The 12588-nt window shown below is 41.6% G+C and overlaps 1 protein-coding gene across 1 annotated transcript in view; it reads right to left on the bottom strand.

Moving 5' to 3' along the window:
• Positions 1-8031: 8031 nt before the first annotated feature.
• The window catches only part of POGLUT3 (protein O-glucosyltransferase 3), a 41639-nt gene continuing 37082 nt past the window's right edge, over positions 8032-12588 (bottom strand). Inside the window, exons 7-8 of the mRNA XM_033949750.1 lie at positions 10944-11048; positions 8032-8625 (exon numbers count right to left, since the gene is read on the bottom strand). Coding sequence (XP_033805641.1) covers positions 8500-8625; positions 10944-11048 — 231 coding nt within the window. The 3' untranslated portion in view covers positions 8032-8499. The remainder of the gene's footprint in view (positions 8626-10943; positions 11049-12588) is intronic.

The following is a 12588-nucleotide window of genomic DNA, read 5'->3' on the forward strand; positions in this document are numbered from 1 at the left end:
CCTTTTCTAATTCCACTATATCTTTTTTGAGATACGGCAACCAGAATTGTACACAGCATTCAAGGTGCTAATCCCACTACACTGTAGATTTGGACTTATGTCTAGCTACATAATGAGCATTTGCTTTACATTTCTTGATGTTAAAATAGAAACATAGTAGATGACAGCAGTTAAAGACCTGAACGGTCCATCCAGTCTGCCCATTAGTTATACTCATTAAAAATACATGATTAAATTAACTTGTCTCTTTTCTTTGATATTTCTGGCCCATAGACTGTAAAGTCCACCAGGTACTGTCGTAGGTTCCAGCTGTGGCAGTTGCTGTCCAAGCTCACATCAGCCTATCCAACCATCCCATTGTTTGCAGGATACCTACCGTAAAGTCTGGCCAGTAGCGTTCTCAGTGGAGTTAACATTGATGCCCTCCGCAGTCCATCCTACACTGAATCAACATATATGGGACATAGACCATACAAATCTGTTAAGAACTGGCCTTAGTTCTTTAATTTTTACCATTCATTTTCTAATTAGAGATCCTCTGTGTTTATACCACGCTTTTTTTTTTTTCATTCTGTCACCATTTTCCTCTTTGTAACTAAGCATGAACCTCCACTTAAGACGAGATTGAAGAAAAAGAATCCAAATTTGGGTGCTGAAAAATGCGCAGAACACTATTCTATATACAGCACTTTGAGCTGGCCACAATTTATAAAATTTTTACAATAAACACATTCACAAAGGTCGTGTGGAAGGTATAAAGTACTAGAATATGAGTCAGACGGGGCTCTACCGGGAAGAAAAGGCTCAGACAAAGCCCTCCCACCACCACAGTTGTGGCTTAAGGTGTTCAGGCAGAGAACCTCATCGGCATAAAAACCTCTCAGAGGGCCAAATATGGCTCTATGTTGTGCAAATGTAGCAAAAAAAAAAAAAAAAAAAAATCAATAAATATATCGCCAGGTGGTCACCAGTGTTCCCGCTAAGCTGTGCTGGCGTGCGCTGGCGCACAAAATATTACATCGCAGCGCACAAGTTTCTCGTCACAGCGCACACACGCGTCGCAAAGGTAAGGGGAGGCTGGGGGAGGAATCGGACGTCGGGGTGGGGGTGCGAGGGTTCACGGTCCTCTGTTCTCCCTAGAGTGCGGCTCGTCTAGAGCAATGGTGCCCAACCTGCTTCCCTTCCCTTCTCACTGCTGCCATCGGGGATCAGGCCGACACCGTGTCTTTGATCTCCCTGCTTCTCTTCCCTGCTGGGCTGACCAACTCTCGTGGCGGCCCGACGTCAATTCTGACGTCAAGAGGACGTTCTGGCTAGCCAATCGCTGCCTGGCTGCCCGGAACGTCCTTTCCGACGTTAGAATTGACGTCGGGCGGCGAGAGTTGATAGGCCCTGTGCAGAAGAGAAGCAGGGAGATTTCGGCCTGTTCCCGATTGCGGCAGCAGCAGCCTATTCCGCGGCGGTGGTGGCATGGGGGAGGTAGGAAGGAAGAAAGAAAGAAAGAAGGTGGGGTGGGGGGGACAGGGAGCCAGAAAAAAAAGCAAAAAATGGGGCACGGAGGAAGGAAGGAAGAAAGAAAGAAGGGGGGGGGGACAGGGAACCAGAAACAAAGCAAAAAAATGGGGCATAGAATCAGAGAAAGACAGACAGAGAAAGAAAGAAAAAGTTGGGGGAGGGAATGAGGTCTGGAGGAGAGGAAGCATACAGGAGGCTGAAAGAAGGGAAGAAATATTGGATGCACAGTCAGAAGAATAAAGTGCAACCAGATGAAATTACCAAACAAAGGTAGGAAAATGATTTTATTTTTAATTTAGTGATCAAAATGTGTCTGAATTTATATATGCTGTCTATATTTTGCACTATGGCCCCCTTTTACTAAATTGCAATAGTGTTTTTTAGCGCAGGGAGCCTATGAGCGTCGAGAGCAGCGCTGGGCATTTAGCACAGTTCCCTGCGCTAAAAACTGCTATTGTGGTTTAATAAAAAGGATGGGGGGCAGTGTTCCCGCTAAGCTGCGCTGGCGTGCGCTGGCGCACAAAATATTACATCGCAGCGCACAAGTTTCTCGTCACAGCGCACACACGTGCTTGCAGGCAGGCGAGCTGGCAGTCAATGTAACGCGTCGCAAAGGTAAGGGGAGGCTGGGGGAGGAATCGGACGTCGGGGAGGGGGTGCGAGCAGGGAGGGGGGCGATCGGAAGAGGCGTACGGCATATGGCAGGGCGGCGAGAGGAGAATCGGGCGAGTTGGCTCATAACTTGCTGGCGCCCGATATTTTTAGCTCACAGTGAAAAAAGTTTGCTCACAACACCCGCCCGCTTAGAGGGAGCACTGGTGGTCACACTTATATATGTAAACTGACTCAAAAATAACTTATCTTTTGTCAACAGCTCGGTCGGAACACCAACGATGGCCAGCATTTCACATAATGCTGCCTCAGGGTGTAATCTTACATTACATTAGGGATTTCTATTCCGCCATTACCTTGCGTGTCAAGGCGGATTACAAAAGAGTTAAAGAGGGCGGATTACAAAAAGATATCTGGTCCTTATCGGGGAGAGAGCTACTGCAGCCTTTATCTCCTGTACTTTCTACTCCAAACAACGGTACCAGAAGCACAGCTCAAGTCCCGAACCATCTGACGTCATCACACATTTCTGAGTTATTGACACAATTTATAAAATAACGTAGCGCTGGGTTCCGCACCCAAACTCTGAGCCCAAGGATTTACATCACCTGAAACCTGGTTTAAATCCTCACATTGTTGGGTGATGATCACCCTTATTCTAGAATACTGTACATATCTTTAGTAAATGCCCCTGACCTGGCCATGCTCCCTTTTCAGGTGTGCACTAAAAAATTTGTGCATGTATCTTTATAGGATAGCACTTGAGTGTGAGTGCAAATCCAAATTGTTGTCAATTAGCACCAAGGACCGATTCTTAGCGAGGACAGGAATCCGTCGGGTGATCAGCACCCAGGCACAGGATACACCAGCAGTGCGGGTCAGTGATGGAGATAACCAGACCGCACTGGGAACACTTCTTAAACCCGGTGAGAGGCCGGGACATAGGTGTAGAAGGCCGCAGCCCCGCAAGGCCAAGCAGCTACGGCAAACCGGGAGCTCCTGGACGCCAACAAGAAAAACAAAAAAGAGACAATAGAGCAGTAAAACAATGGAACAAACCGCACAGCGTCTCCCGTAAAAAAATAAAGAAGCCGCGGTGCTAGAAAGGCACTTAGAGAACGCAGAGAAGAGAGACAGGGCTTTCTGGTTCCGCGGAAAACTAAGAACTGAAGACCATGAGGATGGGATACGCCCTCTAGTGGAGCAGGAAGGCATGCTTGCGTGGGCAGCACTAGCAAACTTTGAGATCTTCAATCAAATTTGCTTGAAAAGCTTTCCGCGACAGGGCTCCGTGGATGACGTCACCCACATGTAGAGAATATGCTGCCTGCTTGTCCTGGGATAATGGGTTTTTTGTCGTATCTTCCACAGAACTCAGCTGATTCTTATGAAATTTAGTGCGCCGTGTCCTGAATGAAGTTGATGTTAAATATTTCCCTCCACAACACTAACTCGTGAAAATGAATTGTGAACTAAATAAAAACACATCTTGCAGAAAAATGTAAAGTCAAAAAGTAATGTTTCAATTAAGTAGATGTTCAATGTGTGCTCCCTTTACACGAAGGCATCCGCGCTCAGCCCTTGGCCATCACCGCCAATGACACTCTGCTTCAGCTCAACCCAAACAGAGATGAGGCGCTGTTTAAAGTCTTCAACATCAGATATCGCTGTCTGTTAGACTGCCCCCAGATCCGGTAGTCAACTGGGTTTAGGTCTGGTGAATTCACAGGCCAGAGGTCTGGACCAATGAAGTCTGGGGTCTTCCAGAAGCAACTGAAATCAATTCTGTTTCATCAACACTATGGATCCTTATGCGATCACTGTCTTTAGTTTGCAAATGAACATATCTTACTAACTGCAATCTCTTCCTTTGGCAATGTCTCTAATTCTTAATTTAACCTCTATACTTCTGTCCTCGTATATTCATTATTTCCCACTCTTTTTCTCATCTCTTCCCCTTGTATGTTCATTATTTCCAAATCTTTTTCTCATCTCTTCCCCTATCATGTTTTCTGTTATTCCTTTGCTTCTCTTCTTCCCTCCATTGGATTGAATAATGTAACTTTTAAAAAAAAAATTTATCAAATTTATAAACATTATACAAGTAATACACTTGTTACAGAAAAACAGAAATAATACATAATGCATAGGAAATTATAATTGAAAAATTATCTATATTCTCTTTCTTAGACACACCGAGAGTCACCTGCCAAGCTTCCAGCGGCGTCAGCACACACCGACAATCAGATCCGGGCGGCTTTCCCACAGAGGAGAAAATCCTGCAATCACCGTGAGCCTCATCTGGGGCAGCCTCCTTGGAGCGGCTGGGACACGGGCAGTGTGTCTGGGAAGGAATACATGGATAGGAGACCATCGCAGGGGAGAAGACATAGGCATCTTGGGACTGTCAGCCCTTTTTCTGGAAACGTTATCCCTCCTCCTAAACTTACTTGCTCCACTTCATCAATGACGCTGAAACCGTGGATTGAAGACAAAGTTTTATTTTTATTTCCAGCTTATGATCTATCTTTAATCTTATCTATTGTTTTGCCTTTTGTCTTTGTTTTGTTCTATTTCTATCATTTAAATTTCTACAGAATTCTACTGTTCAACGGTTCTCTCTTCTACATCTATTCCTTTCTCTCCTCTCTTCTACCTTCCATAGTATTTAGATCAATGCTGTCTTGTTAAAATGTTTATTTTTATTTTATTTTTCCTCTATCTCTACTTTTCACTTCTCTATTACCCTCCAGGTACTTTAGTTAGATTGTGAGCCTTCGGGACAGTAAGGGAATTTTTCAAGTACCTTTCTTATTTTTAATCTTAATGTATATTTTCTGTAAACCGCTTAGAACCTAACGGATGTAGCGGTATATAAGAAATAAATTACATTACATTACATTACATTAACGGGGGAGATCCAATATACCCATGGAGGGGATTCCTTAAGCAAAATACAAATTAAGTAAGCGGTATATGAATAACAACCAACCCATATATTATACATCCAGTTAAGCTCATAAATCACTAGAAATCGTTTTAAGGTCTAGAAAGGCACGCAATTGTGAAGGCAGAAAAAAGGTGTACTTAACCCCCAAATATCGGATCAAGCATTTACATGGATAGGCCAGTAAGAAAGAAGCCCCCAATTTTTTTTGCTTCATCTCGCATAACAAGAAATTCTTTCCTGCGATCTTGTGGAGTTTTTGAAACGTCTGGACATATCCAGATCCTTTCCCTAGCAAATGTCACTAATGAGCTACGGAAGTAAAGTTTCATCACAGAGTTCAGATCTTGCTCAAATACAAAAGATACTAATAAAGTGGCCCTTTCTTTTACTTCAGAAAGGAAATCTTCCAAAATAGCTGATAGTTTACCTTTTTCAATTTTTTCCTGCAAATTATTTCTTTCTTGTACCAAATTTCCTTCCTCACCCGCCTTAAGAGGAGATGTTAAAATATAATATATTTTGTTTAATGTAGGAATCGTCTGCTGAGGAAATTTAAGTATGTCCATTAAATATTTTTTGAAGAAATCATAGGGATTTAAGGATGGTGACTTAGGAAAATTCAGCACTCGAATATTTAGTCTTCTATTATAATTTTCAAATTGTTCTATCTTTCGATGAATCATAATCTTATCTTTAATCAAAGTTGTTGTTTTGTCTTTTAAATCTTTTATATCAGCATTGACCTGTAGCAATTGTTCTGTGGACTCCTGTTTAGATTTTTCAAAATTTTTTGAAAGATTATCAAAGATTTGAAAGATTATCTTGAGTTGATTTAGTCGTGGTTTCTTCCAGCCTTTTCAAGACCTGCCAAATACTTTCTAGGGTCACCACCGGAGGAATTGATAGCTGCGAAATCCTCGCTGCTGCTCCAGAACTTGATTCCTCGGTGAACATTTCTTCAGGTGTACCTCCCGGCTTGAGCCCAGTCTCGCGACTTCCGCCCCTGGGCTCACCATCGGTAGAACCCATGTGATCGCCGGGCACGGTGGTGTACTGAACTCCGGAGGGGACAGAGATATTCCGTGTCCCAGAAGACTGGACACTCCATCGTCCAATCCTAATGCAGGACCCTCTTCTCTCGGCAAAGGGTTGGTGTGAATAATGTAACTTTTATCTTCAATGTAATTATTTTTGCAACCCTAATTTCTAATGTATTAGTATTGTAAACCGCTTAATACTCATGTACAAGCAGTATATCAAATATAATAAATCCAATCCAATCCCAATGTAGCTGTTCTACAGTGTCCTTTGCTCAGTGTCCTGTTGCAAGATAAAGTAGTCTCCCAACATGCGACGGATCACTGGCAACTGCTTCTGCATCAAGAGGATGTCCCAGTAGTATACACCATTGATCTTAACCCCAGGATCAATGAAGAAAAGATCTGTGAATCTGAGTTTTGAGATCGCAACTGAGACCATGACTGACTGGCTGAAGGTTGGGCAGGTCCATAGTAGGCATTTGGCGTTAACCTCACACTTTAGTGTTGTTGAAGGCAAGTACAGGTGATCATTTTGTGCGTTAATTGGTGGAGCTACCGTTGTCTGGCTTATTTCAACTTCTCTTGCTATTTGGCGACTTGTTCGATGCATTTGCAGCGCATCCTCCTGGCTCAGTACAAGATCACATATGTCATCAATGTGCCCTTGTGCGAATGTGTGAATTGAACATGGTTGTCTGCTGCCTGGCTTACGATCCACAGTACCCATTGGCCAGATCTTATGTAGCAGCACATCAAGGCCGTTTTTGTACCAACCCTTCTGCAGGACCTCTTTCAACAATTGTTGACATAAGAATAGCCTTATGGAGTCAGACCAATGGTCCATCAAGCTAATAGCCCGTTCTCACGGTGGCCAATCCAGGTCAGTAGTACCTGGCCAAAACCCAAGGAGTAGCAATATTCCATGCTGTAACCTTTTAGCAATATCAAATGAATTATTTATCAGAATTCAGTCTTCTGCAGTGAAAACCATTTTGATACAAAGACTGTTCACACACTATCGTCTGCTTCTGCACGTATCCCATATGAAAAATTCATTTTCACAACATTTTACATCAACTTCATTCAGGACAGGACGCACTAAATTTCATAAGAATCGACCGAATTCAGTGGAAGACACGACAAAACACATTTTGGTGTGGACTTTTTTTTAGTTCACAATGTAGAATCTAGGGATTAATGAATTATATTATGTAAAGCTTTTTTTAAGAAGTTCAAAACACTGTAACTATCCCACAATCCCATAGTTTTCAGTAAATAGCCTAAGCACTGAGAGATTCTTTCTATAACATCTTGAAATGCACAAGAAAACCCCATATATGACCACAACAATCTTTTGCAATTCTTGGAACAATACTGTGAAGTTTTTGATGGGAAGAGAAAGCTACATACAATTAACCAGGAACATCAGGACACAAAAAAAGGAACAGACTTAAGTATTACCACTAGACTCACTATCTCTAAATAAGCAGTATTAAGGCTTAAAGGCCCAGCTTTAATAAAAACATGAAATATCAAAAACATTTTACTTTACCACAATATATTGGTATAAAAGTTTGACACAAATATAATACTGGAATTGTTACTTTATAATATAAATGAGCAGCTAGGATACTATAAATAATTAAGACTATAAAAAGATAGATTTTTGTTCAAGTTCTTTTTTCTTAAAAAACATATGTTGTAGAAAAAATGCTACAAAAATGTGATTGCACCGTAAATTGTGGCAAGGACCATCCAAGCTGTAGGTTATAAAACAATGGTCTCAAACTCAAACCCTTTGCAGGGCCACATTTTGGATTTGTAGGTACTTGGAGGGCCTCAGAAAAAAAATAGTTAATGTCTTATTAAAGAAATGACAATTTTGCATGAGGTAAAACTCTTTATAGTTTATAAATCTTTCCTTTTGGCCAAGTCTTAATAATAATATTGTAATTTATAGCTAAAGAGACATGATCAAGAAACTGTTTTATTTTACTTTTGTGATTATGATAAGCATACCGAGGGCCTCAAAATAGTCCCTGGCGGGTCGCAAGTTTTAGACCACTGTTATAGAACTAGGATAGAACTGTATTCCCTGTGGGATAGCTGAAAACTGATACAGCCATAATTTTATTAAACAATTAATATCAGGTATGGCAATTTTAGCTACCGTTTAGATTTTTGTACACTTCACCCTAGTTCGCTTTCCTTTCAAAAGATGGTGGGCAATAGACTGCCAAGAGGGTCAAGAGTGTTCCAAATGCTGAAGTAGTTCTCCATCAGAGGGTTTCTCACTAAAGCAGCACTTCCTAGTTCTCGCATTTGAAGTCTCTTTTCCTTCATCACGGTTGCACCAGGCACAGTATTTCCATAAATAGATGGCTACAACTCTTCCCTTGGAAATGTCTTCCTTTGGCAATGACATGCCGAGGCACTGTCTTCAGTTTGGGGTACAAGTTCCATTCCAGGGCGTACTTCAGGTGCACTGACTTGTCGCATAGCATACGTCTGAAATATTCAAGTGAACAATAAGGATAGCTTTAAGCAAAGAAATATAAACCACGCAACATAGCTTTTCTTGTCTTTGCAATCCTCTTGAAATAAACCAAACTATTAACATGTATGTACAGGCATCGACAACTTACTCACAGATTACTACAATTTTCAGTGTAACCTGGCCAAGTCATTTTGGGCTAGATATTAAAAGCTTTTCCTCAAACATACAAATGATAATTTTACAACAGGGCACCTGTTTATAAGAGCAACAAAACGCATGGCATTAGGCCAGTGTTTCTCAACTCGATCCTGGAGTACCCCCTTGAAAGTCAGGTTTTCATGCATATTCATTGTGGAAATCCTGAAAACCTGACTGGCAAAGGGTTACTCCAGGACCGAGATGAGAAGCACTGAATTAGGCTCTTGTGCACCAGTGTGTGCATGCTCTGTACGAGAATGCACATATCTCACAGTTCTGCCCCAGCTCCAACCAAAAGCACACCCCTGGAAACTCTTACACTCGATGAAGCTACAGGGAAATACTTTTAAAACCAATTGGAGGAAATTTTTTTTCCACTCAGAGAATAGTTAAGCTCTGGAACGCGTTGCCAGAGGATGTGCTAAGCACCCCTGGACCAGTCACTGATTTTTGTCACCAAAAGCCGACGCCGCTCTTAGAAAATGACTCGGCAATAGTTAAGAATCCACCGGAGTGCTCTTTTCAATGCTGAAGAGCCCATTTGCACGTCTGTGTTGGAGACTGCTTGAAATTCCACTAAAGACAGAGGAAAGCCGTTTTGTTAATCCGCCACTAAAATGCCTGCAGGCTAAACCGTCGGGAAAACAGATTAGCGACGGCGTTAAAGTTTTGAGAATCTGAGACAGTCAATTTTTAGCTCATGCCTTCCCAGTAGTTAAAGGTGAGTCACAGTCAGGTACAGTAGGTATTTCCCTGCCCTTAAAAGGCGTGCAATTTAAATTTACACCCAAGGCAATGGAGGATTAAGTGACTTGCCCAAGGCCAAAGGAGTGTCAGTGGAGTTTGAACCCTAGTGTCTCTTGTTCACAGCCTGCTGCTCTAACCAGTAGACCTAATCCTCCACTTTTTCACATAGTTGACATTGGTGTTGGATACATTTGTTCTTTAAATAGATGAAAATTAAAAAAATGTTATATTGTTTATTCAAGTGCCCATTCAGTGCGACATATATGCCATAATAGGGGAAATCAGGACGGGGATCTTTTTCACATCACTATACATAGAAGCTGCACTATCATTCCAAAAGCTAGTTCAGTAGGGAATTACTCAGCGCGACAAGTTATTGGATCTCATTGGCAGAGACTAAGGTACTGCAGCCGGGGGTTCTCTGAGCGGAAGATGTGGATGGCTCCAGACAGAGCCTGATAGGGAGGATAGTTCTTTAGGATGCCTATTCCCTCCTTCCTCATAGCCACAGCCTGGGGCAGACCATATCTCCCTTCTCCTCTAAAGACACCCCCCCCCCCAACTGAAGCTGTGAGCAACCACAGGCCCTGCTCTCCACTGACCAGTACCAGAGGTCAATGCAAGGTAGAAGTAGAGAGAAGACTTTTAGATGTTGCCATTTGGGTGTCCAAAAGTCCAGCACCCAAAATGGTGATATCAAAATGATGGCAACCAAAGCTCATGTACCTCGTGCAGACATCACTCTGATAACTTGGACCATTCCATCATCATTGCCCAATTTGGTGAGAGAGCAATTTCTGATAAGACTACTTTATTTGTTTCTTTGAGACCAGAAGTCAAATTTTTTTTTGTCTTAATGAAATTCAGTCTGATTCACTAATGGCCCTCTGTGAGGGATGAAGAGAAGACCAAGGAGTCAGCACTCTCTCCTGTCTTACAGTAGTATCCAAGTTTGCTCACTGAGGTATTCATTTCTTCTCTCTTAACAGAATATAGAGATTTATACAGATGACATACGGCTTTACATTCCAGTGAATACAAACAGTTTATGAAATTAAGAAAACTTTCTGAATTTAAGGTAGATATTACTCTTTGGGCAATAAGAAATATGAAAATAAATTCAGCAAAAACTGAAGTCTGATCGATGAGTAGACCAGGATCCTTGCAGTGAGACTTCATGTAATTTCTAAATTGGGTTATTATCTAGCCAGTGAAGCAAGTCAATAGCTTGGGATGTTAAATTTAACCACGCACATTGCAGGCAATTTTATAAAAGCCCCTTTTCCCAGTAAAGCATTGCTTTATCATGAAAACAGCTTTGAAAATACCCTCTATAATAACAATCAATCAAACCCAACTTTCCAGTTCAGAATGTAATACTGACCTGGAATACTTTGTAATAGTAACAGTACAGTCTATGAGGCTGTAGGAGCTCTCTAGCAAGTAATTGTCCCTCTCTGGCAATTCTTTGAGCCTCTTCATCATGTTCCTGAAAGTTTAAAAAGGACAGAGCAGTAAATAGCACACAAAGAAAGTAACTTTATGAGCCTTTATAAAATTACCTCAAGGATTGCAGGCATGCACTAAAACACATACCTGTTATCTGCCCAGTAAGAACTGATACAAATGTACATATTTTATAAGTGACAATCCTATTCCCCTCCACTGCCCGGGAATTCTTATGTATACAGTGTTCCCCAGTAATTTGCGGTATGCTCCAATCGCCTCTTCCTGTACTAAAGCCAGGCTACACCAATCAGGAGCTGCATGTCAAAACAGCTCCTGATTGGTGTAGCCCAGTGGTCTCAAACTTGCGGCCCGCCAGGTACTATTTTGAAGCCCTCGGTATGTTTATCATAATCACAAAAGTAAAATAAAACAGTTTCTTGATCATATGTCTCTAGCTATAAATTACAATATTATTATTAAGACTTAGCCAAAAGGAAAGATTTATAAAGAGTTTTACCTCATGCAAAATTGTCATTTCTTCAATAAGACATTAACTATTTTTTTCTGAGGCCCTCCAAGTACCTACAAATCCAAAATGTGGCCCTGCAAAGGGTTTGAGTTTGAGACCACTGGTGTAGCCTGACTTTAGTAACAGGAAGAGGCGGTCGGAGCATACCACAAATGATTTTTTGCATCTGCCGGCGCCCCAGCTGCCCTCTCCTGCCTCTTGACAGATGTGGTTTTACAAAATTCGCGGGTGTTCCTGGAATGGAACCCCTGCGAGTTTCAGGGAAGTACTGTATATATATTACTGTGCCTATTTTCCATACATATAGACACTTGGCAATTTTATAAGTACATACTCAAGCACATAAAATGCTTCTCTACATGCTCAAATCCCTTATGCAACTACCCCTAAAAAGTGCCTATGGATTCCCCTTCTGGCACATAATTCTTTGTAAATTGCAAGCAAATGAGTTTGGAGATAGATAGTCTAAAATAAGCATCTTAATGCACCCTATTATTTCTTTATTTACCAGAACTCAACTACAATAACAGATCACACTCCATTGGGTCATGGCACAGCACAACATAACATAATACACAAAAAATGGCGGGCCAGACAGATGGTCTTCCAAAATAAGAAGGCCTCAGAAAGTCCAAGCATCAATTTTATTAAATAACTGAAAGAGCTTTCAATGTCTACCAAGAGGATATGACTCGGAACGGAGGACCATGTTTTCGGATTTTAAAGACTACATCAGGAGTCGTAATCTAGGCACTCAAAACAAAATGAAAGCAACATACATGCAATGTAATGTAAAAAACATAAAACGATAAAAAATAAATATACACGCTCGAGAAATGGGCCGCGACATGGCAAATGAAGTTTAACGTGGATAAGTGTAAGGTGATGCATGTTGGTAACAAAAATCTTATACACGAATACAGGATGTCCGGTGCGGTACTCGGAGAGACCCCCTAGGAAAGAGACTTGGGAGTACTGGTCGACAAGTTGATGAAGCCGTCCGCGCAATGCACGATGGGTGTGAAAAGGGCAAACAAAATGTTAGGAATAA

This window comes from Geotrypetes seraphini, chromosome 6 (assembly GCF_902459505.1).
Source record: "Geotrypetes seraphini chromosome 6, aGeoSer1.1, whole genome shotgun sequence".
NCBI classification, from domain to species: domain Eukaryota; kingdom Metazoa; phylum Chordata; class Amphibia; order Gymnophiona; family Dermophiidae; genus Geotrypetes; species Geotrypetes seraphini.